The 24944-nt window shown below is 38.6% G+C and overlaps 1 protein-coding gene across 6 annotated transcripts in view; it reads left to right on the forward strand.

Moving 5' to 3' along the window:
* Positions 1 to 24944, forward strand: part of LOC108276982 (cAMP-specific 3',5'-cyclic phosphodiesterase 4D) — a 194572-nt gene that overhangs the window by 123028 nt on the left and 46600 nt on the right. Inside the window, exons 1-2 of one of the 6 annotated variants that reach the window (XM_017489210.3) lie at positions 616 to 3581; positions 3711 to 3771. The exons of 4 other annotated variants lie outside the window; for them this stretch is intronic. In XM_017489210.3, the coding sequence (XP_017344699.1) occupies positions 3725 to 3771 (47 nt within the window). In that variant the 5' untranslated portion in view covers positions 616 to 3581; positions 3711 to 3724. Of the gene's footprint in view, positions 1 to 615; positions 3772 to 24944 lie in introns of those variants that run through there. One more of the 6 variants, XM_017489208.3, reaches the window with a different exon arrangement.

Consider the following 24944-nt stretch of genomic DNA (forward strand, 5'->3'; position numbering starts at 1 on the left):
TCCGGCTGATATTATGGTTTGGGATCTTGCCTGGACTAATCCTATTGAACAGCAAGCCAAGACTTAAGGCTAAGGATGCGTGATGATTAAATGGACATAAAAGTACTCAGTAATGTCTTTATATGAGACATCTTAGATAAAAACATTTCTCATTTCCTGATCAAACATCTTGGTAATTGTGCAAAACCTGTTTGTAGGAATTCCTTAGAATTGTTAACCTACAGGAGGTGTTGCCCAGTCATATGACAAATCTCTTTCTTCCTGGTCTTACAATACATCTTGGCAGCTAAGTAAAATGTAAGATGCAATGGAATAAAGGAGCATTTCTAAATGAGCATTGCTCTGCAGGCTGTTCAGTGTTTGTTTACTATGTTCACAGTGATCTGACATGGCTCCGGGCATCAGACGCTCACTCGACTGCAGCAAACCTGTTGTGACATTTACACCCAGTGGCTGAGCAGCTCAGAGGTGTTCATAAGTAAACACGATCCCACTGGTACATGTTAGATAAGGACCTCCAACAGGGGGACTCTATCACAAGGTTATAAGAGAGTTAAATCCACATGTGCTGTTAATTCTGTTTATCTCAAGATATTTTAACACAGTGGATTTCTTAATGTGTGGAGTTAGATTATTAGAGCCCATTGTTCACACATTCACACACCCATTCACACACTACGGACAATTTTAGAGATGCCAATCAGCCTATAACACATGTCTTTGGACTGGGGGAGGAAACCGGAGTACCTGGAGTAAACCCCCGAGGCAAGGGGAGAACATGCAAACTGCTCACACAGGGTGGAGGCAAGAATCAAACCCCCAACCCCGGATGTGCGAGGCAAACTATCTTACATCAAGTAAACATCGTGTCAATTTTCGCTTTCGAATATTAGTCAATTTGAATAATTTTCCCATACTGTAGCTATATTGAATTCTCAGGTACAGTCTATAATACGTTATCGTTTCCATAATAACCGCTTATTGACAGGTGGATGTGCTATGTAAACTGATTTAAACGTGTAATGGTTTTTAAGGTGAGGGTTTGTGTGTGTGTGTGTGTGTGTGTGTTTGATGTTTATTTAGCATCTCCAGTGTCAGTGCTCTGTAACAGTCAGAGGTAAAGCTGTAACTTTAAGTTTTCTGATACCAGGATGGAGGACTTTGTGGTTTTATGGTAAACAGAACAGAGGCTGGTGAAGGTACGACTGTTTATAGCTGATGTTCCACAACGTAACTGTAACTGTTGTGGTTTAATAAATAGAAATATAATGTTGTTGGCAAACAAGGGGAATAAAATGCACGTTTAGAGGAAAATAATCAACTTCAGGGTGGTATAATGGTATTACATGAACCAGACCTTGGTTATTTTCTTTATAACAGCATGTCTGTAAGTGTTTTATTGCTTAGGTAAGTAGTATTTCAATATTTAAATTAATTCTCCTAGTCGTAATTTCCACTTCAGTTCTGTTGATGTTAGGTGTGTGTATCCTGATGTTCTGTAATCCACTATAATTTTTTCAGTTTTGTTAATATTCAGAGAGAAGTATTACTTTAAAAAATAAATAAATGTATGACCCTTACACCGATCACAGTCTTGTCGTTCTAATTAGGAAGATCGAGATCTAGAAACAGAGCTGTATAGTCGTGCAGCTTTGAACGTGCTATGGCTTCATCCTTGTCCAAAAGTGTGAACACAGTGTGGAGAGCAGTTGGGTTTTGACATCCTCTGTTGTTCTGTTGTGATGACATTGCAGTATTTGCAGACCGTCAGGGGGCTGAGATACATCGAGTGCTTGATGTGAGTGCAATGACTGCACCAATACTCATATAACATGCTATATAAAGCGGCTGACGCCTCATCCAGTGTGTATTGTCTATTTGCTTGCCAACATAATATCCACAATCCATGCTGGTATCATGTGATTTGAATTTGGTAGTCAAGTAAAAATGTTGTTCTTTGTCTGAAGCCAAAGGATTTGATTAACCCCATTTTAATCTGCTTTCCACTGCCTCAACACGCCATGTGTCAAAGTTCACACCTTCATGAAGCAAGATTTGGTGGCATTTAAAAAAAAAAAAAAAAAAAAAAAAAAAAAAAAAAAAAAAACCTTAATCCTATAAAGTCGTTGGAAGCTGCTGTACTGATTTAGATGTAAAGGCGTGACAGTGTGGACACGGGGTGTTTACGAATTTTAGTTTGGTTTCACAAGGCACACAAAGCAACAAATGATTCGACTCTGGGGCATGTAGGGAAGGGACAGGGATGAAAACGTACTTGAAAAACACTCATTCATTGATCAGAAAAAAGAAATCACCTCAGCACGGAGAAATGACGCCTATAACACAAGATCACAGCATATTAGATTCACTTCCTGTAGTCGATTCAGACTCATGTCGTTTTTGTTATGTCTGCCTTCCATGACCCACGTCCTTTGTCTTCTAGCTTAACCAGATTTCCTGGCAAAAACAGGCTTTTCTAACTGTTAAGCCGTTAGTTTCTCTGTAACGTTGGCCTGCCAGAACCTCCCTCGTGGGGCCCCTTGACGTTTACACTCAGACATCCAGTCGCACAGTCTTTCCCACACACACACACACACACACAAACCGAAACACACTGCAGCCTAGAGCCGGCTCTGCAGCGCGGCTCAAACAGAGTGAGTGGAGTTAGGATTGCCCCATGTTTAGAGTATAGAAAGGGAAGAGCGCTGGGAGGTACCTCACTGTAACATGAGTTAGAGTATGTTGGATTAGCACGTGCTAGGAGGTGAGAGACAAAGCGCTTTGTGTGCCTGCTCTAACAGGCTCTGCAGTCGCACCGGGCATGACAGCTGGAACACATGGGCTTCCAAGAGGACAAAGCAACGCAGGCAGCCTTGCGATGACAGATTACCAGCCACCCCCCCATTTCTGTTCTTCGGTCCTGCCGCTGCACTGTTTCCTCTGTCTTCCCTAAGGCTCCCATCCTTTAACAAACAAGGCTGAATTAATCAGTGCTATCTGCGCTAAGAGGATCAATAGCTTACGCTGTGCTGTTCATGAGTGGAGCAGGCAGACTCCGTTCACTCTTGATGCATTTCTACCGCTTGAGGATTGTCTGAGTGGGACCTGCCCTGTTGTTTTGCTCTATGGCATCCCAGCGCATTGCAGGACAGCGTAAACGAAGGAACTTTGTGCCTCCGGAGGCTTCCTGGATGCACAAGCATGCAGCTTCCAATCTAAAATGACACCTTTCGTTTGGACGACAGCAGAAGGACAGCGTATGGGAATGATGAAGGGCAGTGCTGGGACTTCACAATGGGATGAGTTTGACATCTTTTCCGGGAGAATCCTGTGCAAAATAGCCAGAAAGTGATGACTCCTTTAGCACGCTTTGGTTGCTGTTTGGACTCACTCTTACATGGGTGTCCGAGCTGTGTTTCTTTTAGCATCCCTTTTCTTTTGATGACGGATTTTACATCCTTAAGTGTGGACATGCTTATTTTATTGCCTTATAACTCTGTTATGGAGTTTATTCAGGACTCCACAATGGATTAGAACATGTACTAACAATCACCATGTCTGTGAAAAGGATTTAAGAGAAAGTATGTAAGGAGTGGGAATAATGACATTCTCTAGGCCTGTTTGAGTTTTTAAATTTTTAAAAAAAAATTTATTTATGCAAAAAGAGCTATTTGCCTCGGCTTAAATGAAGACTGGCTGTATTTACACAGGACGGGACCAGAAAATGATGCACGTCAATAATTTCCCACTCAGGAGGCATTCGTGGATATGGTGAGTGCAACTTCGTATGAAAAATAAAATGAAGAAAAACAATGGATGTGATTCAGATCATAACACCACACAACCCTGGCCAGACACGACACTCATACATTTACCTGGAGATTTGTAATAAAAATCATAGTCGGGGGGAGGCCCATGCTGCCTATATTAGTAGACATCAAATGAGGTGGTGTGTCTCTTCTCATCACATCTAACCTCCAGCATAGGCGGTGTTAATTCAGTAATACTGTCACATGAAATATTCAGAAGAATGAACATTATTTGATACCCACTGGTCCGGAATGTACGTTATAGTCTGCTATGAAATGCACCATGATGACACCGGAGTTGCTTTAGGAAGTTTGTTGTTTGGTCAAACTGAGTATTACACATCTGAATTAAAAAATGACTCCACTCCAATCTTCTCAGAAATCCACCACATAGATACTATATCCATCTCATGCTCATCATCATCTCATTCTAACACTCCATATGTATCATGTTGTTTCTCTGTGGTGAACAAGGGTCTAATCGGTAACATTGTATAAGCAGCAAAGCCCTCTTGTGGTCACTTCAGCGACGAAAGCCGTGTTATAGAAAATAGACTGTTTATGTTAGACGCAGAAAGCTCAATGAATCAAAGACGGCAGGAGTGCTTGCTGAGGTTACTAGACTGAAGTAAGCCTGTGACTTACGCTAATGGGGCTACACAGGTGTACCTGTAGCCCAGCATAACCTTATACACTTGTTGAAGGATCTGTTGTGTTTGCTTCCTTTAAGACTAGACAAACAGAATAAGGGTGGCACACCAGAGTCAACCACATAACACATGGCCCTAAACAAAGCCAAGCACTTAGAGTGTTAACTGGACATTTCCACATATACATAAAGCACTTTCCATACAATTGCTGGGAAAACATGATTTTGTCACGGTCAGCATTCCTTGAGCTCAAGATACAGCTGTTTGCAAAACACATTCTGTACTAAATCTGTCATACGAAGAAGAACCAGTTAGTTGGAGGTAAATGGAAGGTTAACCAATGATTTCTAGCATGCGTGAAGCTGCTGTTAATGTAGACACTGTTTACACACTGCAGGGTGGAGTTAACTTCTCTCCGGACTGGTGTATCCACATCCTGCTGCTTTGATGTAATGAGCTATAGCCTGCAGATACGGCCCTCATCTTTACCCGGTTCCTCCAGGCTGGGAGGATCGGATCAAATATCTCCATTGCGTCAGACTCCTTCTGAGGTTTCATATGAAAGCAGGTGGATTACTGCTTGTTCAAAAAAAAAAAAAGTACAGTAGGGCTCAAGTTTTACATTTACAGCATTTGGCAGATGCCTTTACCCAGAGTGACTTACATTTATCTGAGCAGTTGATGGTTAAGGGCCTTGCTCAAGGACCCAACAGTGTCAGCTTAGAAGTGCTGGGCTTTGAACACCTGACCTTCCGATCAGAAGTCCAACGTCTTAACCACTGAGCTATAACTGCCCCCTGTTTATATGTTTCATGCTCAGTTTGGGCAAGTTTAAATGTACATACACACTATATTATATACTTGCTAAAAATGATAGCTAATGTAATGTATTAATGTATGGCAAGTTAGTTAACTAGTTAAGTGTATTAATACAAATTATACAACAGCTGGTCCACTAATTTGGTGGTCGAGCGGCATTCCAAGAGCGCGTATATTTCCTATAACCGCACTGGGACGTTTCACTGCGTGTATCACTCCGCTTGTCCGTGTTTGCCATGTAAAATTCCACTTCCTAGTTCAAAACGGTTACTACAGTAGTGTTAACATCATCAGCAGCAGCAGACATGGAAAACGATAATTTCCAGGAATATAACTTTTGGCTTAAAATGAAAGCTTGTCAGATGAAGATGGAAAGGAAGAATGGAGAACAATTTTAACGGAAACACCTTTAACGGGAATGTACAAATCAATCTGAGATAGCTAGAGAGTTAGTTGACGTGCTATAAAGTGCGTATAGCTTCTTTGGAATCACAATCGTGCGGTTATACTGAATATCAGTGCGGCTGTGATTCGCCTCAAGCACAAGCCCGCAGTATAAATGCACTCTTGCTCATGCGATATTGCTTGAATACGGGAAATTATTAACGATTAACATCGAGGTTGAAGCACCACTGTGAAGTACTAAGTTTGACTAAGTAAGTTTATACAGTAGTCTAAATACCAATTTTTTGTTTTGTGTGCATCAATAAGGAGTAGAGTTTTATTTTCTAGCTGTCAAACCAACGTGTCCACTATGAATTTAAAAGTTAATAGCCCTAATTTACTGATTTGTTCACTCCTGCGCATAGTTTACAGTTTCACCAAATTGCACCAAACTATTGATTTCCATTGAAACTAGTTTTCAGGTGACATCAAACCATATCATGCAGTGCCTGGATAAAAACCATCCACTGAGCTACACACGACACACACACTCACAAAACGTTATTTCATTACTGAGCCTGAAAAGTATTATGGGAATGTAGCTGTATATATTAACATAATGGTTACAAGATTTTCAAGCTTCAGACAAGCCCATAAGTGTTTTAGAGGTCTGTAACATGCTTTAGCGCCTGCAATCAGTTATACTAGTCAAACAGTGGTCAGAAAATAATTTTAATGGCATTCTGTTGTCGAATAATTGAGAGCACATGCCTACACACAACACTGTGCAAGTGTGCTCGGCTTTTTAGGATAGCAGTGACAAACATGGTAGAATAATCCGACTTCATATACACTAGAAAAGGTTCGTTCTTAATTTGTCTTATTTACATTGTGACTAAATCAAGTCGCAAGCCCCTGTACTGTTCAAGTCCTCCTGATTTACATTTCAAGTGTGCAGGGTTCTTTTGGATAGTTAATTGTTCTTAGCTTTCTGAAGCAGAAACCCTCTCATAGGAAAACTCACTCTTGTAGACATTGAACAGTGGATAGTTGATACTATAGACTTAAAGGTAAAACTCTAATCATATTTTTAAAAAATGACCTGTAGTATAGCCTGGGATAGGCTCCAGGTTCCCCGTGACCCTGAAAAGGAGTAAGGAGTAAGCGGTAGAGGATGGATGGACCTGTAGTATAGAGCTGTGGATGAGTAATGACTCATAATTGCACATGGCACCCAGATGAGGATGAGTTCCCGTTTGAGTTTGGTTCCTTGCAAGGTTTCTTCCTCATGATGTCTCAGTGAGTTTTTCCTTGCCACTGTGGCCTCTGGCTTGCTCATTGGGGACAAATTTAGATGTATATCTGGAGTTCTGTAAATCCTTTGTGACAATGTCTGTTGTTAAACACGCTATAATCAGTCCCTCCAGGATTTTGCAATTTCACGATTGCAGAAATGAAAGCAAAATCAAGCAACCTCCAAAATATTTGGAGGAGCTTGCAATTTATTAAAATGACCACTGATTTTCCTGGATATATCTGAAAACAGAATCTGGATAGATCTGAAAACTGCATTTTCATTTTAAAGCGCTCTCCGTCTACACTGTTTTCAAAAATTGCTCGTCCACACTGAAACATCTGAAAATGCTTACATCACTATACTGTGCATGCATAAAAACTTAAAAAGCTTTACCTGGCATACGTCAAGCATTTATTTAAAAGTGCTATCTGAAGTTTGTATAAAGTGACATTAATCTTTAACAACGCTATCAGACTGGATAGCAGCCACAACAACTGCAGTACATCATTCACCAGCTTGTTTGTTTGGAGTTGAATGGATCACATGACTGTGTCACGTGACTAAAAATACACCATATGTCTGTTTTCTCAGTCCACACTACAACATGAATATCCCATTTTCAAATTTGTCCACTTGGGAGAGTCGTTAATGGTTTCCTAAGATGGACAACAATATACAGCCATTTAGTGTTCAAGAATGAACCTTTTTTTTTTTTTTTTTTAGTTAAGAGTGTACATGAGTGTACAAAAAACCTTTCAGGTGAGTTTCAGTGAAAAACAGAAGTAAACATTAATATGATTTGTGCAGTAGGTGAAATGCTATAATGAAAAAATCAATAGAGGGTAATTAAGAGGGCAAGCATTTTTCAGCTCTTCCCCTAATGTTTTGATTTATTCATGTCCTTTAATACATTAATATGTCAGCGTACCTTGTTTTAGCAACATTTGTATTCTCTGTATGCCATCTGTTGGCACTAACAGGCCTAATCAAAATACTGCAACTGTAAGGTTTGTGGGGAAATGATGAAGGATTAAGGAGCACACTACGCAAGAACGGACTCTGTTCTTCATTACTACGTTGTGGCGTCATTCTGCTCAAAATGTTATAGGGCTGTGACACAAAACACAGCATGCAAGAACTAGTGTTGAGAATTGGCCTGAAGGCAGCCAAAACAGGTGTGTGTGTGCGTGTGTGTGCGTGTTGCTGATGGGTGTGGGTGTGGGTTTGTGTATGTGTATGACCGTTACAGTATGAGGTTGTGTTGGTACTCCAGCCAGAATATACTCAGCTTAGGAACAATAAGCCTTTCTTTATAGTAAAAACAATGCTAGCTTTCATATTTGTTGTCCTTCATGAGTTCTATCATCACGTCACTGACTGAACATGACACATCCTTACCTAAGCTAATTTTTTTTTTGGATTTTGCTCATGTTCTTGCTTCAGTGTACGAAAATGAGTCATTCTATAGCTGGAGGTCTGTATGCTTCAGTTTCCCCTTCCATAATCAGCATGTGTGCTAGTCCAGGCATCAAATTGTGCACATCAGCCAGTGAGAGACATTTTTATGCAGCACGAAGACAGCAGCCTGGTGTAGGTCCTGCCTGGGTGTGTTCTCGTTTCCTTCCACATCCATTCCTTCATATCTAAAAGGTGCAGCATGTGAGAAATGTGGGTTACAGTCATTAAGTGATTATGAGGGCTATGTTTCACAAATGTTTTAATCCAAGTTTTATACTGTATAGCGAGTACCAGACTAACTGTAATGTGAAAGTACAAAGCCTTAAGCTGAATGTTAAATTGAGTTGACAATGGGAACAGTCAAAGTTTTTCTTGGGATTTTGCCATTAACATTATGACACCAGTTCTGTTTTTAAATTAAACAGTTGGTTTTAGTGTTTACACTTGCACACAGTAAATATGTGCAGGATTTGCAGATGGGTGGAGAAAAAACCAAGGTGTGTTAGGAAGTTGATGTTGGGCAACATTTTTTTTCAAAACATTTTTTCTTTGTCATCTGTGTATATATCCTTAGTCACATGAGGCAGGAATTACCTCACACTTCATTCTTTACAGGAAGCTGGCAAGTTTACACAGCGTTAAAGCAGGTACATAAAACCGGTTTACAGGCGTTTCTGATTAAAGTAACGTTTCCTTGTAAGTATGAAGGGCAAATGGCAACACCATGATCTGGTCTCGTTAAACTCATAACTCCACATTTCCCCAGTTTGGTCTTGTTAAACCAAAATGGCTGTTGATGTGACCAATATGATGTCAGACAGGAAAGATTTATTTAACCGTGCTGCAATACTATTTCATGCAGATGCTGTTGTTTAAAATAGCCCTTTAATGAATCGTATGGACTGTTTCTCATGGTCAGCCAAATGTCAACTAAAATAATACTGAGGAAAGGGACAGTATAAAATTTCAGACAGTTGATCTCATCATTTCTCTGGGAACAAAAACCAGATTTCCTCAGCTATGCAGAGTCACATTGACTGCGTTTTGTCCGTTGTTTGCTGTGAGGACTGGACCTTATAATATCATTGCCTGTGGATCTAAATTAAAGCTGTCACATTTTTATCAGATCAGTTTAACTACCAGATATTTCCTTTTTACAGTATAACAAAAAGCACATAAACGTCTGTGCTGAAGATTTTTTTGTTGTGGAAAACATACTGGTTGTTCCACAGTGCCGACACTGGAGACTCCTTTCATAAATGTTAAATAAATGTATCCTTACTGAAAGCTCCACAAGGTTTTATTTGTTAACCACATTGTTAATCTGTGGAGAATTGTTGAGAATTCAACAGCTGTGGGATAAGGTAGTTCTCTGTTAAGTCAGTGGAATGAATGATGATTTCTGAATTACATTTGGTGACACTTTCAGCATACTTCTGTAAATATTTTGAATTTGCTCCACTCCTTCTAAACATGTACACCCTCCAATCTGCAAAGCCACTGAAACACACAAAACTGTTATTTAAAAAAAAAATAAAAAAAAAGCTTCCAGCTTGATCCCATCCAAGGTTGGTTGGCGGTCTTCAAGCACGTTGTCCTGCGGCTTGTGTGTGCGTCAGTGTTGGCCTTTGCATAGTTTTATAGCTTGGGTTTTGGGTGGAAGTGGAGGGGAGTGGAGGGTGTTGTAGTTGGTTAGTAGTGCCACATCACTGCGGTGGCTCATTGCGCTCCTGAATCCTGCCTATCTCAAGTACTGTGGAATGAGGCCGAAGTCTGTAGAAAAGGCTATTATTTAATTTAGCTTAAAGTGCAGCCACAACCTGAATTGGCAGATGTTAAATTCTGGGTCTGTGGATGCAGCTTGGAAGTGCATTTCAGTGCAACTTACCTAACGAGAGAATTCCCTGTTATTCTCTCAAGTACTCTTGGCCAGAGTTGCACGGGTTGGTCCTAAATAACAACTAAAATAAATGTTAGTTTTAACTTAGCATCTGTATTAATTAATTTATTTCTTTAATAAAAGAGTTATCTATCACTCAATTTATTTTTCAGATCTAACTAACCATACAGTAGTAATATACATTGTACACTGTTCTGAATTAAATTGTACTGAATATGATACAATATGTTACTATTAATTATATATGTGTGTGTGTGTGTGTGTGTGTGTGTGTGTGTGTGTGATATATATATATATATATATATATATATATATATATAGATAGATAGATAGATAGATAGATATAGATATATATATAGATAGATATAGAGATATATATATGTATGTAAATTGCCAGCACTGGTATATACGTTTACTATATAATTAATATAGCCTTGAAATTCACCAGGCCATCACAGTTATTGATTTAACAAGCCTGATTCTGACTTGCCAGCTGTGTAATTATTAAGGCCTTAGGCCTTAAATCGGAGCGGGGGAATGGAACTGGTTGTGCTGTGGTCCTCTAGGACTGACGTTTGCACCCAACACCCTGACATTGACTGTTCAGCCAGGCTGTAATGTCCTCAGTGTGCCTGCATTAGAGCCCAGTGAGGAGGATCCTGTTCTTTTTTTGCAATGGCAAGCTTTTTCCTGTGGAATGCATTCAGTTCATTTCACAGAAGACTTGAATTGCACATGCCCTTCTTTTGAAGGACAGCTTTTGTCAGCTGTGTTCAGATACTTATTTTGTGGAAACACTTTTTTCCCGCCATGAAATATACCTTTGTATTTTGGAGAATTTCTCAGCATCAATTTCCTTATGACGTCAGCATTGTTTCCAGCCCAAGGTAATGGAATGAACCATTGCTTTGTTAAATTCACCTTGGCCTCTCCAAAATCTTGTAGCCCTAATGACTTTAGCAGTGCTTTCATGTCTGTTAGACCTTTCCTTGTTAATGTGTTGCAGGCAGCAATTCTGCTTCTTATTTCTTGCAGTGTATTAACAATGACATTTATTCCTCCGTGAATATTGAAGAAATCCCGTATCCCAGGCTTACATGTCTGGAATAAAAAAAAAAGACAGTGTTCAATTTATGAACTTGAGGAATATGTGGAAAGCAAAAAGTGCTTGTTTGTTTTGGAGAACGGTGAAGGGTATGAATGGCACATCAAAGTCCTGAACTAATCATTGAAGTTAACATCACTTTTGGTGTAGCCTACATTTTTAAATATATCAGAATTTCCCTTTGATGCAGTGTTTTTGAGACCACATCTTACATTTTGGAAAAAATGTGTACGCACTGCTGAGGTATGCTTTACAGGAGGGTTTTCTCTTTCTCACAGCTGATACTCCATGATACTCTCTCTGTTGCATATTAAGAAAACCACATATATACTGTGTGTGAGTGTGTGTATGTGTGTGTGTGTATATATATATATATATATATATATATATATATATATATATATATATATATATATATATCTCACATACTTGTGAAAAAATAAGTACACGCCATGGAAATTGTTGGCTTTTTTTTTTATTATTATTATTTATTTATTTTTTTTACATATTTGGACAAGCAAACATTTGATCCTCTTTGAAACGGTGCCTATTAATAAAGTTGATATACTTGAACAAAACCACAAGGAAAAATAGCTTTTTCAGTAATTTGTTCAACATATCAATATATGAAATATCAATAGATGTGATATTCTTAAGAGGAAAAAGTAAGTATACCCTTGGCCTCAGAAGATAGTATTGCCCCTTTAGCAGAAATAACTTCTTGTAGACATTTTGCATAATTGTCCACCAGTCTCTGACATCAGCTTACTGGAATTTTTGACCACACCATGCAGTATTCTTTCAGTTGAAGATGTTTAAGGGTTTTCTTGCATGTACTGCCTGTTTCAAATCCTCCAACAGCATTTCAATGGGATTCAAATCTGGGCTTTGAGGCCATTCCATAACCCTCCATTTAATCTTTTTGAGACATTGCTTGGTGAATTTGCTAGTGTGCTTAGGATCATTATCCTGTTGAAAGGTCCACTTTCGGTTCAACTTCAACTTTTGGACAGATGGCCTTGCATTATCTTCAAGCACTCTTTGATATGATGCAGAATTCATAGTTGAATCAATGAATGTAAGCTGTCCAGTCCCTGAGGCAGCAAAACAACCCCAAACCATAGCATTTCCACCAATGTGCTTCACAGTTGGTATGAGGTACTTCTCCTGAAAAGCTGTCTTTTGTCTGTGCCAAACATGTCTGCTGCTACTGTGGCTAAACAACTCTATCTTTGATTCGTCTGTCCAGAGCACATTATTCCAAAAGGCCTGGTCCTTGCCTATATGCTCATTTCCAAACTGTAGTCTTACAAAGGCTTTTTCCTGGCACGCCTCCCATGCAGCTTAAATTTGTGCAATCTCTATCTGATTGTAGAAGCATGCACTTTGACACCAACAGTTGAAAGACTTACTAGCAGATCCTGTGATGAAATTTTGGGGTGCTTGGAGACTTCTTTTTGCATCAGATGGTCTGCTCTTGGGCTGAATTTGCCGGGACGGCCAGTCCTGGACAAATTGGCAGTCGTTTGAAATCTGCACCATTTGTAGATTATTTTCCTTACAGTGGAATGATGCATTTAAAATAATCTGGAGATCTTTTTAAACCCCTTGCCAGACTCATAGGCATCCACAACCTTTTTTTCTGAAGGCCTCTTTAGATCTTGGCATGATGACACCACATACCCCAATAGCACACCAGGGAACACCAGACACTAGATATGAGAGGCATATAAATAAGACCTGCACTCCCTAAGCAGGTTCTAATCACAGTGCATCATCTTTATTTCTAGGCACTGTTTTAAAGAGGATCAAATGTTTGCTTGTCCAAATGTGACAAAAAAATTTTTTTACACCATGGGGTGTACTTATTTTTTCACATGACTGTATATGTCATGCAGAAGGACTTACTACTAAGTCAGGGAACTTCCTATGACATCACCAATGGGATCCTTGTGTACTGACACAAGGCTGTCCCAGTAATCCACCCAGTCCTGGATCAGTGATGTCACAGGGATTAGATTTAGCATCACTATGATGCACTTACCCTTCAAAAAAAAAAAAAAAACGTCTAAACCCATTACCTCAGCCACGTGTAGGGGCTTTTTTTAATCGGGCTACTCCCAATAAGTCACTACAGCGCTGACGGAAACACCCTTCTGAGCTTTCGCGTCAGAGCCATGCTGAAATCCACAGTGCACTAGCCATGCGTAGATAATTAGATAAGACATTTCAAAATACCATAACTAACTCTTCTTAAAATTCATGCTTTGAGGTAGATCACACTTCTTCTTTCTTTTTTTTTTGAACAAGTAAGAAGTAAACTTTGGGAAGTACAGTTATTGGAATAAAAAATGCGGCTTAGTAGAAAAGTAGAATCACTGTTACCACCTCACAGTTTGTTATTTTCCAATCCATTCCAAAGTGTTTTATTCTTCTTATACCACAGCAGTTTGTATCCATTTATAGTTACATTTAATGCAGTGGAACATCTGTGAAACAAGTTAATTCCTGCTATCCTTGTTTCCCTAAAATGCAGCTTGTCATGCTATAGATAAACTCCAAAACGAAAAGTTCTCTGTCCTTTCCCATGTCAAAAAAACCTAAATGAACAGCTTTAATAACAGCTGTTACAAAGCACTGACACTAAAGACTCCTTCCATAAATGCTAAAGAAATGTCTCCTCACAGACATTTTCTCACTAATCATATCAACGATTTTACACATTTTAATTTTGTCATGGATATGGTTGTAAGTCCTTGTGTCTTTTTTATAAAAGTTTGAAATTTTGCAAAGCAAACACCCCAGAATCCTCATACAGCTCCATAAGTCACTCTCATTACAGGGGGAAAATTGTTGTCTGTGTCTCTTGATGAGACACTGAGTCTGTTTATATTTGATCTAAATACTCTTTGGCCCATTGTTACCTCTTTTTCTTCCCAGAATGGGGGCCATTGTGTCTCTATTTGTTGGAGAAAACAAAGCCCTTGGGGAACTGCACAAATCTGGGAAAGTTGTTTTAAGAATACATATTCCCAGATGCAGCTTGGGTTACAGGAAGTGATGGTGGTAGATTGAATACCCACTGCCCTAAGCTGCATTAGAGTTGGTACCCTTGCAGAGCTGTACAAATTTTAGACTCAGTGCGGAGGTGGGATTTGAACCCAAACTACTTGAACTATATTTTCGCCAGAAATTTCCAATGACCTTTCATCTGAGAAACCAACCTTCTTCATGTGCACTCTGCGTTGATTATAGTGGACGCTTTGAGCTTTGAGGTACATGTGCTCAGTAGGAAGGCTTGGAAGATCTAACAGTCACCTGTGGTTCTGATTATTACTGCTGTTGCTTGCACAGAAGCTGTCAGTGCCACAAACTACCCCTACCGTATCAATATGCTCCCAGGTGATCGTCCACATGGCACAGACTAATTAAACCTGCAACTGGATGGGAAAACTTCCCGCATGTGTGTGTTGACAGTGCTGGTATCTTTCTGCTTTGGCTATAACAATGCCCATAAAGAGAGCCTTTATTTACCAATAGGCATTTCAGGTTGCATCTGAAGTGTGTGGAAATACACTGGGGGACAAATTAAAATCAGAACCAGTGTTATGCTTTTGGGACATTTTGGTGATATGGTTTGGGTCCACTTGTCCTTTTACATGGAAGAGTCAGAGTAATCCATAAAGTTCTTTTGACTGATCATTTCTAATCCAATGATGAAACACTTCTGTCCTGATGGTAGCCTTTGTCCTTTGTCCAGGAATATCAAAATGATGTAAATCAATTGCTATGACCTTCACAGTCAACCAGTCTCAACCCAGTTGAACTGGACATTTGGGAGAGATGTGTTAGTTTCCAACACCATCACCATCAAAACGCCAAATGAGAGAATATCTGTTAAATGAATGATGATGCTGTTCTGGCAGCTTATGCTGATCCAACAACTTACTAAAACACTTAATGTTAGTTTTTCCTTTAATTTGTCATTTTTCCTTTTAATGATGGATTAAGGATGTGGATTACACCCTTCTTTTTTTTTTTAAATAAAGTTTTTACTGGCAGCATCATCCGATGTCTGAAGAACATTAGCAAATACCAGAAGTCAGAGAAGACCTAATAGACATTCTCCATTGAATTTTTGTGACAGTTAGAAATATTAGTGCTCAGGAATAAACAAACACATAGAACATAACTGGAACAGTTACCAATTTCTCATAGTTCAGTTCACCATATCGACACCTTTCTATTTAATTTGTTTTTCGCTTAAATTTTGCTGGTTGCTGTAAAATAAAATAAAAAACGCAATTTTAACAGGGATGTGTAGACTTTTTAACAGCTCTGGATATTGAGATGCACAAATAACTAGCTGCTCTTTCATTGGAGTGAATTGGATTTGTTCATCACATATGATATAATGTACTTTACATTACATATGGGAGCTCATATTGTCAGTCGTGTTACGAAATAAAAGGCGTAAACGGGGTTAATATTAAATTTGAATGGAGTTTGAATGCAGTGCCAAGGCGTCATTGCAGCACCGCCCTCTTTATAGAGAAACGATGGCTTGCTGGCGCAAGGTGGTTATGTTGCTGATCATCTGCCACTGGGGCTCTTTATAACATGTTGTAATCGATTAAAAAGAAGTACACCCTTTTTAGAATGAATTTACAGGAACAGGCTTTCCGTGAAGTTTACTTACAGTGCGCGCATTATTATCTGCTCTCATCTTTGGGAAGGAATAGATGCGGAACGGCATTGCTCCAAAGCACATATACTGTACCAGATGGAAGAAATGAAAGGTTAATTAGCTTATTCAGATTAAAGCACACATCATTTGATGGGTGACGTCGGTGGTGCAGTGCTCACAGAAAGCATGTCTTGAGGCTGTAACTATACCCACCTGAGAACACACTTTTTTTTCCTGGATCACGTTTGATCATTAAAGGCTCTGCATAATTGAGGAACAGCTTTCCTTATATGGACATTTAACACTGGAGAGACGTTAGCTTGAGAAGAGAGTATGCATTCCAGCATTAAACATGATCTTAACAAAAACATTCCAGAGTTCCCTCCAAAGCAGCTTAGGTCATCAGGCCTTAGGCATTTGGGTTGGTGTATTTTTTTTAAGAGTCTGCTGGTATTTGGGGCATGTTCAGACTACAAAAACTTTTTTAAATAAATAAATAGATAAATAAATAAATAAATAAAATTTAATAAAGCATTGTTAATTAATTTCTCATTGATTAAAAAAATCTTGTTTACTTTTGTAATTCAAATATAATGAGTGGAAATTCTATTAAAACCTCATTCAACGTGATTCATTAATTAATTACTATTATATAAGAAAGTGAAATTGTACATTTTCTAAGCAGTGCCACTCCTCTTTTTTTGCCATGTTAGTGTATGTCATACTGGTTTCAGCAAAACACTAAGCATTTGTAATGCTCTGCTTTGCTAATCGCTCATAGCTGGTGTGAAGTGATAATGACCCAAGCGTGTACCATGAACACAAAATAATCTGACCACAGACAGCACTTGAGAGATTCCTAGTCACTTTGTTATGAAGGATAGAGGAAAGAGGTTGGACTGCATGGCGTCAGTGGCTGTGGTCAGTATACTGTATTAGTACTGGTTCTCTTGCTCGTGTGTGATGGCTTTGTTCAGTGGTGGGAGGCAGCTCAGAGGAAACCTGAGGGCAGCTTTTTTATATTGGGCAACCAGCAAGATGGGAGACCGTGAAGAAGGTCAGCATCAGACTGGCAGTCATTTTATATCCTCTTTGTAAATGGTTCAAAAAACTTTATTGGACATATTTTCACCTTCCCTAAAATACACAAGTTTTAGTAAACAACAAGAGTAGAATTCAGTGAACGAAATCGAATCTTTAAATACAGTGTGCATACTACAGATCTAGTTTATGGCGAGGAAAAAAAAGAAAAAAACATTTGACCTGCTTCTTTATTCTTGGTTGTCTCGAGAATTCGTCGATTCGAGAATTACGAATGGCTGTGGCTGAGACCGCAGGTGGGGCATGGGATGCCAGAGAGGCGTTGTCGGTGATCGTCTTCAGGTTTGGCAGCTGTTTGTCTGGTCAGAATGCTCCAGAATGCCAGAAAGTCCCGTCTGCAGCAGCCATCTCAAGTTACCGGGGTAACTTTTTTTGTGGTCTTCATATTGGTTTTGTTTTGGTGACCCTTGTTTCGGCTTCCGTGCATAAACTCACGTACGTTAGATGGATGACGTACGCAGCGTAACCTGTGCGTGAAGTGAGAAGACTGCACAGAGACAGTCCCATTCTTTTACCCAGAGAAGTCAGGGTCCAGTGGCACGGAGAATCGTTACGCCTGAAAAATTCCTTGACTGCAGTCCTTGATGGCACGTCCTACGCATTCCACGATGGTCCACCAAAGTAGACTTTGCACTGTTTTTTTTTTTAATCCTGCTGCGGAATCATATGCGATTTTATAGGCTGGCAGTTCAAATAATGTGGATGGATTCAGGACTGCAGAACAATTTACTAAGACTACAAATGAACACGATTATCACTACATATCATGCCCATTTTTTTGTTTTTGTTTGTGTACGTTTCAAAGCAAGTGGAATTGAAATGGAATTGAAAGCTTGCCTGTAATAATTAGCTTCTACAAACCTTGCTTAATGGAGATAAGGCTAAAGTTATCCTTGCGAACATACTGGATGGATGTGATCCATCTCCATAACCTGTCACAAAACACTGAGGTGTAGGATACAATCTCAAGGCAATTCTACGAAACAGCAAAAAGCCAACCATGCATAGTGTGAATCAACAAACAAACAAAAAACCCAGACATTTGTTTACATCTGGATTATATCTAGATAGGGATTAAATCTGGACTGGTATGTGATACCGTCTATCAAGTGACAACTGGAAAACAATTTATGTACAGTATTGGGTGATGTGTGAATGTAGACCCGAGTTATGTCAACTCTCCAAGTCCAAGTTGTGTGAATAAAGCTGGAATACTAATGAGCCAGCTTGATTGAGAAGGTATTGAGCATCTGCTTCTAGAGATATGGAACATTAAAATAGTGACAAGAAAGACTAATACAGGTGCTTTAAAACAGATTTAGACCATTATAACTGGATAATATATTGACTAGTCTACATACATTGTGTATAAATCAAGACTTGTGGAGCACTGCAGTGGTTTAGGCATGACACAAGGTCAGATATGTGTAGCACATATCAAAAACTGTGCTTGAGTAGATGAACCTGTTAACAACTAATAGCTGAAGACTTTAGATTCAGACCTCCTTGACATAAAACATATATACAGAAGGTACTGGTGTGGACCAAGTTCCATTTCCATTTCCTCAAGAAATTGAGCAAGTGCTAATGTTAATGTTAGCAACCTTCAGCTAAGCAAATGGCATCTAATATGCAGTCACTGGAGGACGTGATGCAACATAACGTTACAGAAAGTTATCTGGCTAACTACCTCAAATAAAGGCAGCTGTCCAAATTGCTCTTCAGGCCATTTCACCAGTGCTGAAATGCTCAACCAGTATTTATTCTGCTTTACTTTCTCTTTTCAACTCTATATTAAGAGTATTATTTATACTGTATGATCTTCATTCTGTTATCTATCTGAGAAATGGGACATTTATTATTATTGTTTTTGCTCTGCCATATATGTATGTTACAGTAGCCTACTACTGTTGTTCTATTCCTGTATGTTTGCACTTCCTACTTACTGCATGCTTGTGCAAAACGGTTTAGTTATTAAAAATAGAGCCTGGGGACTCTCACAGAGACTGGATTGTTTTTTTCCTCAGAGGAAGTAGGTATTGATAGCTATCAGAATATGAGTTTAAACTCTCTGTTCGAAGTGTTTAAATAACATCGAGCAATACACTGTTAGCCTGTTATGTTTAGGCTCCTGGACACATATTTTATGAGAACTGCTTTAATTTTTGGCACATGTTTTGTTTGGGCTCTCAGAGACCTGGGTATGCGTAAAACAGTATGATCCCTATGGCGTTGAAGAGACCCGTTTTTATCCTGCATTTTTGGTAGCAATTGAAATATACGTGGGTTTTAAGTAAGTGCAAGCAATCTCACAAACGTCATACATCTAGTTCTCCCATACCGACCAACCTTACACAGGAACAGATTTTCACTTAACTATTTGTTACATTTTCTTGTTGAAATACTATATATTTGTCTCACACTACAGTAACATACATTTGCAATGGCATTTAAAACATCTCTCAGTGACTCTGGTTGAGAATATATCTCGCAAACAATTATTTTTCAAATGGTATTTTAGGAAATGTCACGTTTTTACCCTCACCTGGAGCTAATTGGATTCCGACATCCTCTCAATTGTCTCGTTTAAAGAGGGGACTCGCCAAAGAACACCACTTTTTTCACGTTTCCATCACTGGCCATGGAAACCTCTTTTCCTTTCCAACGTCTGGGATGAGCCATCAAGCATCTCGGGCAGAAGAATGCGAGCGCCATGGCAACATGATGGGGCACAGGTGGCATGGCACATTGTGCTAAAGAAAAGGTGGCAGGAGAGGCAATTGGCCCTCGCCATCAAATTAAAGTAATCAATAGACCAGGTGACACGGCAGCTCCCTATCTCCCTAACATTCACTCTTTTTTTATTTATTTATTTTTGTCTCTGACCTGGAGTGTGAGAAAGGTGCTATGTAAAGAGAAAGAAGAATTATTACGCAAGAGAAGCAGGCCTCATAGGACTCACATCTCTGCTGATTATTTATTTCTACTTGCTCTGTTCTCAGTTAACCTTCATTATGTGTTGATACATTTGATTATGCATGAAGTAAGAGGTTAGACTGTTTTTTTTATCCTCATGGAAAAAGCGAAATTTAACACCATAATCAATTGCTTCCAGTCATTAAAACACACACACACACACACACACACACACACACACACAAAGAAAAAACAAACAAACAAAAAACTCATAAGTCAGAAAAGCATATTTGTGACATGATGATGATATAATTCCATATTGTCTCCCAGCACTAGATGATATGGTATATGATATGGAAGAAAGTCAGAGAGCTGTGTCCTGGGAAAGGCCATTCACTGTGCCTGGGGGCTTTAAAGCTCTATTTCCTAAAATATCTTTAAGCGTTTTGTTTGTTCCTTATACTTAAAATATTGCTCTTGTAATATCATTTGTTCCAGGCTAATTTTAGTCATTTTGAGAATTTTTACATGCAACTCAAGCACCACAATGAAAGTGTCAGAGCATGATGATAAGTTAGCGTGCTATTTTCCCCTCACTTTTCCCTGAAAAAGCATTTGAAGTCATGCAAATCTACATTGCAAGGACCCCATATAAAGAGAAGCTAATGTGTTGACATGAAATGAATCAAGCTGGCAAGTTTGGAAAACCTTCTGACAGCCAGAGCAGATAATATTTTATACCTAGCAAATCATTTTTCATGCTAATGCAAATAAAATAGCTGTGGCATGTCACATGTTCATTTGTCTTGCCAAGTGCATTATGACACCATTCCTTTTTTTTTTTGCCACACACTCACATGTATCATCCAAGCCTCCAAAATGCAGTATTCACTGTCTCTGTGGTTTATCTGCCTTCATATACGTACACTCCTTCTGCAACATAGTTATAGGAATTGAGTGACTGTCAGATACTATTTAAATCAAATATAACAGAACTAAAAATGATTGGCAACTGTGTTTTGTCATTTCTATAGATACTTTGTTAAAAGTAATTGCCTTGGTTGTCCTTCAAAATAAGAATTAGAAGAAATGAGAGACTGTCCTCTTGTGGATGGAAAGAGGACAACACTCTGAGAGATGTTACGTTGGAAATTTCAGTTGGAATCGTTTGTACACTCAAAAAATGTTGGGGTTTTTTGTGCCTATTGTTCAATTTAATTCATTAGAGTGAGCTGAAGTAACACGATTTTAAAACATTTTGTCACAACTTAATTTCATTGTGTTCAATACACCTAATGTATTTAAAACTGAAGTTTACTTAATTCATTTGTGTTAAAACTACATGAATCATTTTTGTTGACATAGCTAACTGGGCAATGGCTCTGTAGTCTGTAGTTCCCAGCATGCTTTGCAAGGGACTGCATTAGGAGAGTAAATTTAGGGATTAAGGGTTATTTTATGTGTTGTTCAGTAAAGGGAAAGACATGTTAGTGTTTAATGTTCAGTTATGTTGGACATTTGGAGTTTCTGTAATGTTTTTGAATTAGTTACCATTGTGCTGAAGAGTCACGCTGTGAGCACTCAGTGATCTATATTAATGTCAGTACAGACACCAGTCTTTTCTTATTTGTTCATTATATACATAGTGTATAATGATGATCTCAGTAAATTAATTTTAAAAAATTAAGTTGGACCAACATAAGAAAATTTTGTTTGTCAAATTAAACATACTAGCATAAATTAATTTGACCTAAACCAACTAAAATGTGTTGATCCAATTAAACTGATTTATTTTGAATGAACTAAAATGAATTGTGTGTACAAACATTAAATTAAATTAAGAGTAATGAATACATTTTTGGAGTGTATATGCATAAGAGATTATTAATAGATTATATTAGTAATGATGATCCTGATATAAATATGATCCTGATATGTCAGCATATGTATATTAGTATTATATACAAAATAATGAATCTGTACATAATGTGTTCGTTCAGGTTATAATTGCAAACTGGGGAAGATCGCTTCCCCTTCATTGCCTCAGGTATAAGAATAGTCTGGACTGTTCAACAAACAGAAAAGCATAATCATGCCAGTGTTTAATTTCATCGGTATACAGCAGCAGCTTTCAGAACTATGTGTGTGAAATAACAGCAAAAAGACTGTGCATGTAACATTTCATCAGCTGATTTTTTTTTTTTCAACTGCATTTTTAAAAATCTTTCTATCAGTATTATTCAGACAGGCATGTTTGCATGGACATAAGTAATGTTGCTGTATAAATCACAGAGATAGTGAGTGTCTTCATGATATACAAGAAGAAAAAGTTCAAAACCACTGTACTCATGTCTATTTGGACAGACTATATATTAACTGGGGTTATTCCTACCGGTCTGTGTATAGTAGGTAATCCATCCAGTCGCAAGTGTCTATAAAAATCACTAACATGACAGATTCAGATGGGACTCAAATTACATAGATACAGCTTACTCCAGTAATAATTGCATTACTCCACCTCCCCATGTTAAACTAATCCAGTCCGAAATGGACTTCAGACTGTACACCCTTTGTCAAATCTGCTTAAATGTGGCTATACATAATACTAGCTAAAGAAGTTTGTTTGTGTGAGTCTTTATAAGCTTTCATTAGGTCTCATCTTTGGCAGCTCATCATTTTCACTTTTAAGCAGTGGAAAACAAAAAGACAGAAGCCTGTTTTGTTGCTCGGTCAGTAATGGGATTTTTGTTGTTGTTGGTGGTAGATAAGTAGTGGTACACTATAGGGTCCAAAGTTTGACCATCACACTCATATGTGGGCCTTCCACAAAGTTAGACGCACACAATTGTATAGGATGTCTTTCTCTGCTGTTGCATTACAATTTCCCTTCAGTAGAACTAATAGACCCAAACATGTTCTAGCATGGCAATGCCCCTGTGCACAGTGAAGTCCATGAAGATATGGTTTGCTAATGTTGGTGTGGAAGAACTCGAGTGACCTGCACACTGCTCTCACCTCAACTCCACTGAACACCTTTGGGATGACCTGGAACGCCAACTGTGCACCGGTCGTCCTCGCCTGACTTCACTAATGCTTCTGTGGCTGAATGAACACAAATCCCCACAACAACACTCCAAAATCTAATGGAAAGCCTTCCCAGAAAAGTGGATTTTATTATAACCACAAAGAGGGACCAAATCTGGAATGGGATGTTCAACAAGCACATATGGATGTAATGGTCAGGTGTCCACAAACTTTTGGACCATATATCTGTTTCATAATCTTCCATCACTGACTTTCATGAACCTAAGGAGTACAGTTACACTTTAAATACATTATATGATGCCACTTAAGTTAATCAAAATAGAGCAATTTTTCCCACATGAATCTTTGTGTGACATTTTGTCTAGTCAAATAATAAAAAAATCATTTACGCTAGTTTAAACATACTATCAAGAATATATTGTTTAAAACTGAGTTCTTAGGTGTTTGAGCAAAAGCTTACTGTGTTATTTTACCATGTTAGTGAAGAATAGTTTTATATTCTATGAGACCTAAATGGACACAGTTGAATAGATGAAGCCACTGAAAGCGTACATTAAAGGAAAGGACAGTAAAGTAAAGGAAACTAAATGAACTGAGAAAATGCAGTCGAACAAATCGTTTTAAAATAGAGGAAATATTAAGCTATCTGATTTGTTGCAAACAGTGCATAGTTTCCCTGGTTGTCCCTCCATGACATTAGGGCTATGTTTTAGTACATTATTTAGTCTATGTAGATTATTTAGTCTAGCATGCCTTGCATACCTTTGACACGAGAAATACTTTCCCTCAGAAACTGCAATAAGCATCTGTTGCTTGTAAACACCATGCGGAATCACAGTGCTCCACTGTGTTCAGTGCAAAGCAGCTTAAAACTGGAGAGTTTACCATGGCAGCTTCCTACAGAACTGCAGATGCAAACATTTAGGCAAAACTTCCACATCCTAATGAGACTCATGTGGCATTTAGTTTGTGGGATTATTGCTTGGATTTGTCTATTTATATTCTGGGGCTGGACACTCATTATAGTCTGGCACTGTGGTGGCTGTTTAGCAACGCACTTAGTCAGTGGCCATGGATGAAGGTAAAAACCTTTAAGCCGGTTGAGCTGTTTGAGGGCTTAACCTTTTTTGTGTATGCACACTACGTAAGGGTTTATTGCACCTCAACGTAACGAGAGCTCCATATTATTATTATTATTATTATTATTATTATTATTATAGCTCTACTGCATTACTTTATACGCTGATATGAAATGTTGGTTTTACACTAGTGTGTAATGTGTAACCCTGTGAATTTATAGTGGTAAACTTGTCCTGCACCACGGTTTGATTGCAGCGAGAAAGCAAATTGTTCCTGGATCAACACAACTGCAGCAAGGGAACCAAAAATTTGGTGTATTTTGGGTTGAGATAAAATCTGATAAACTGAGCAGAAATGTGAAGTGTTGCGGATATTTGTACCAAGGAACAAAAAGAGAAAATAAACAGTGGATGAGATGCGCAAAATGTTTAAAACCAGTTATTTCTATCATTATTTTGAGCACTGACGGGTGATTGTTGTCATTTCTGCAGGCACTTGGCAAATGTTTACCTTTTACCATCACCGTATTACTTACCAACAAACGATGATGTCTTCAGCCCTACACGCCAACGTTTTTTTGGTTCGTTTAATTATTAAGTTTAGCATGAAACTAGACCAAACAAATCAAAGGTATGAATTTATGCTGTGATTAGGACTCCGCAAAGTCTTGAGCCACTGAGGTGAAGTGATGGG

Source organism: Ictalurus punctatus, chromosome 16, assembly GCF_001660625.3.
Source record: "Ictalurus punctatus breed USDA103 chromosome 16, Coco_2.0, whole genome shotgun sequence".
NCBI lineage: Eukaryota > Metazoa > Chordata > Actinopteri > Siluriformes > Ictaluridae > Ictalurus > Ictalurus punctatus.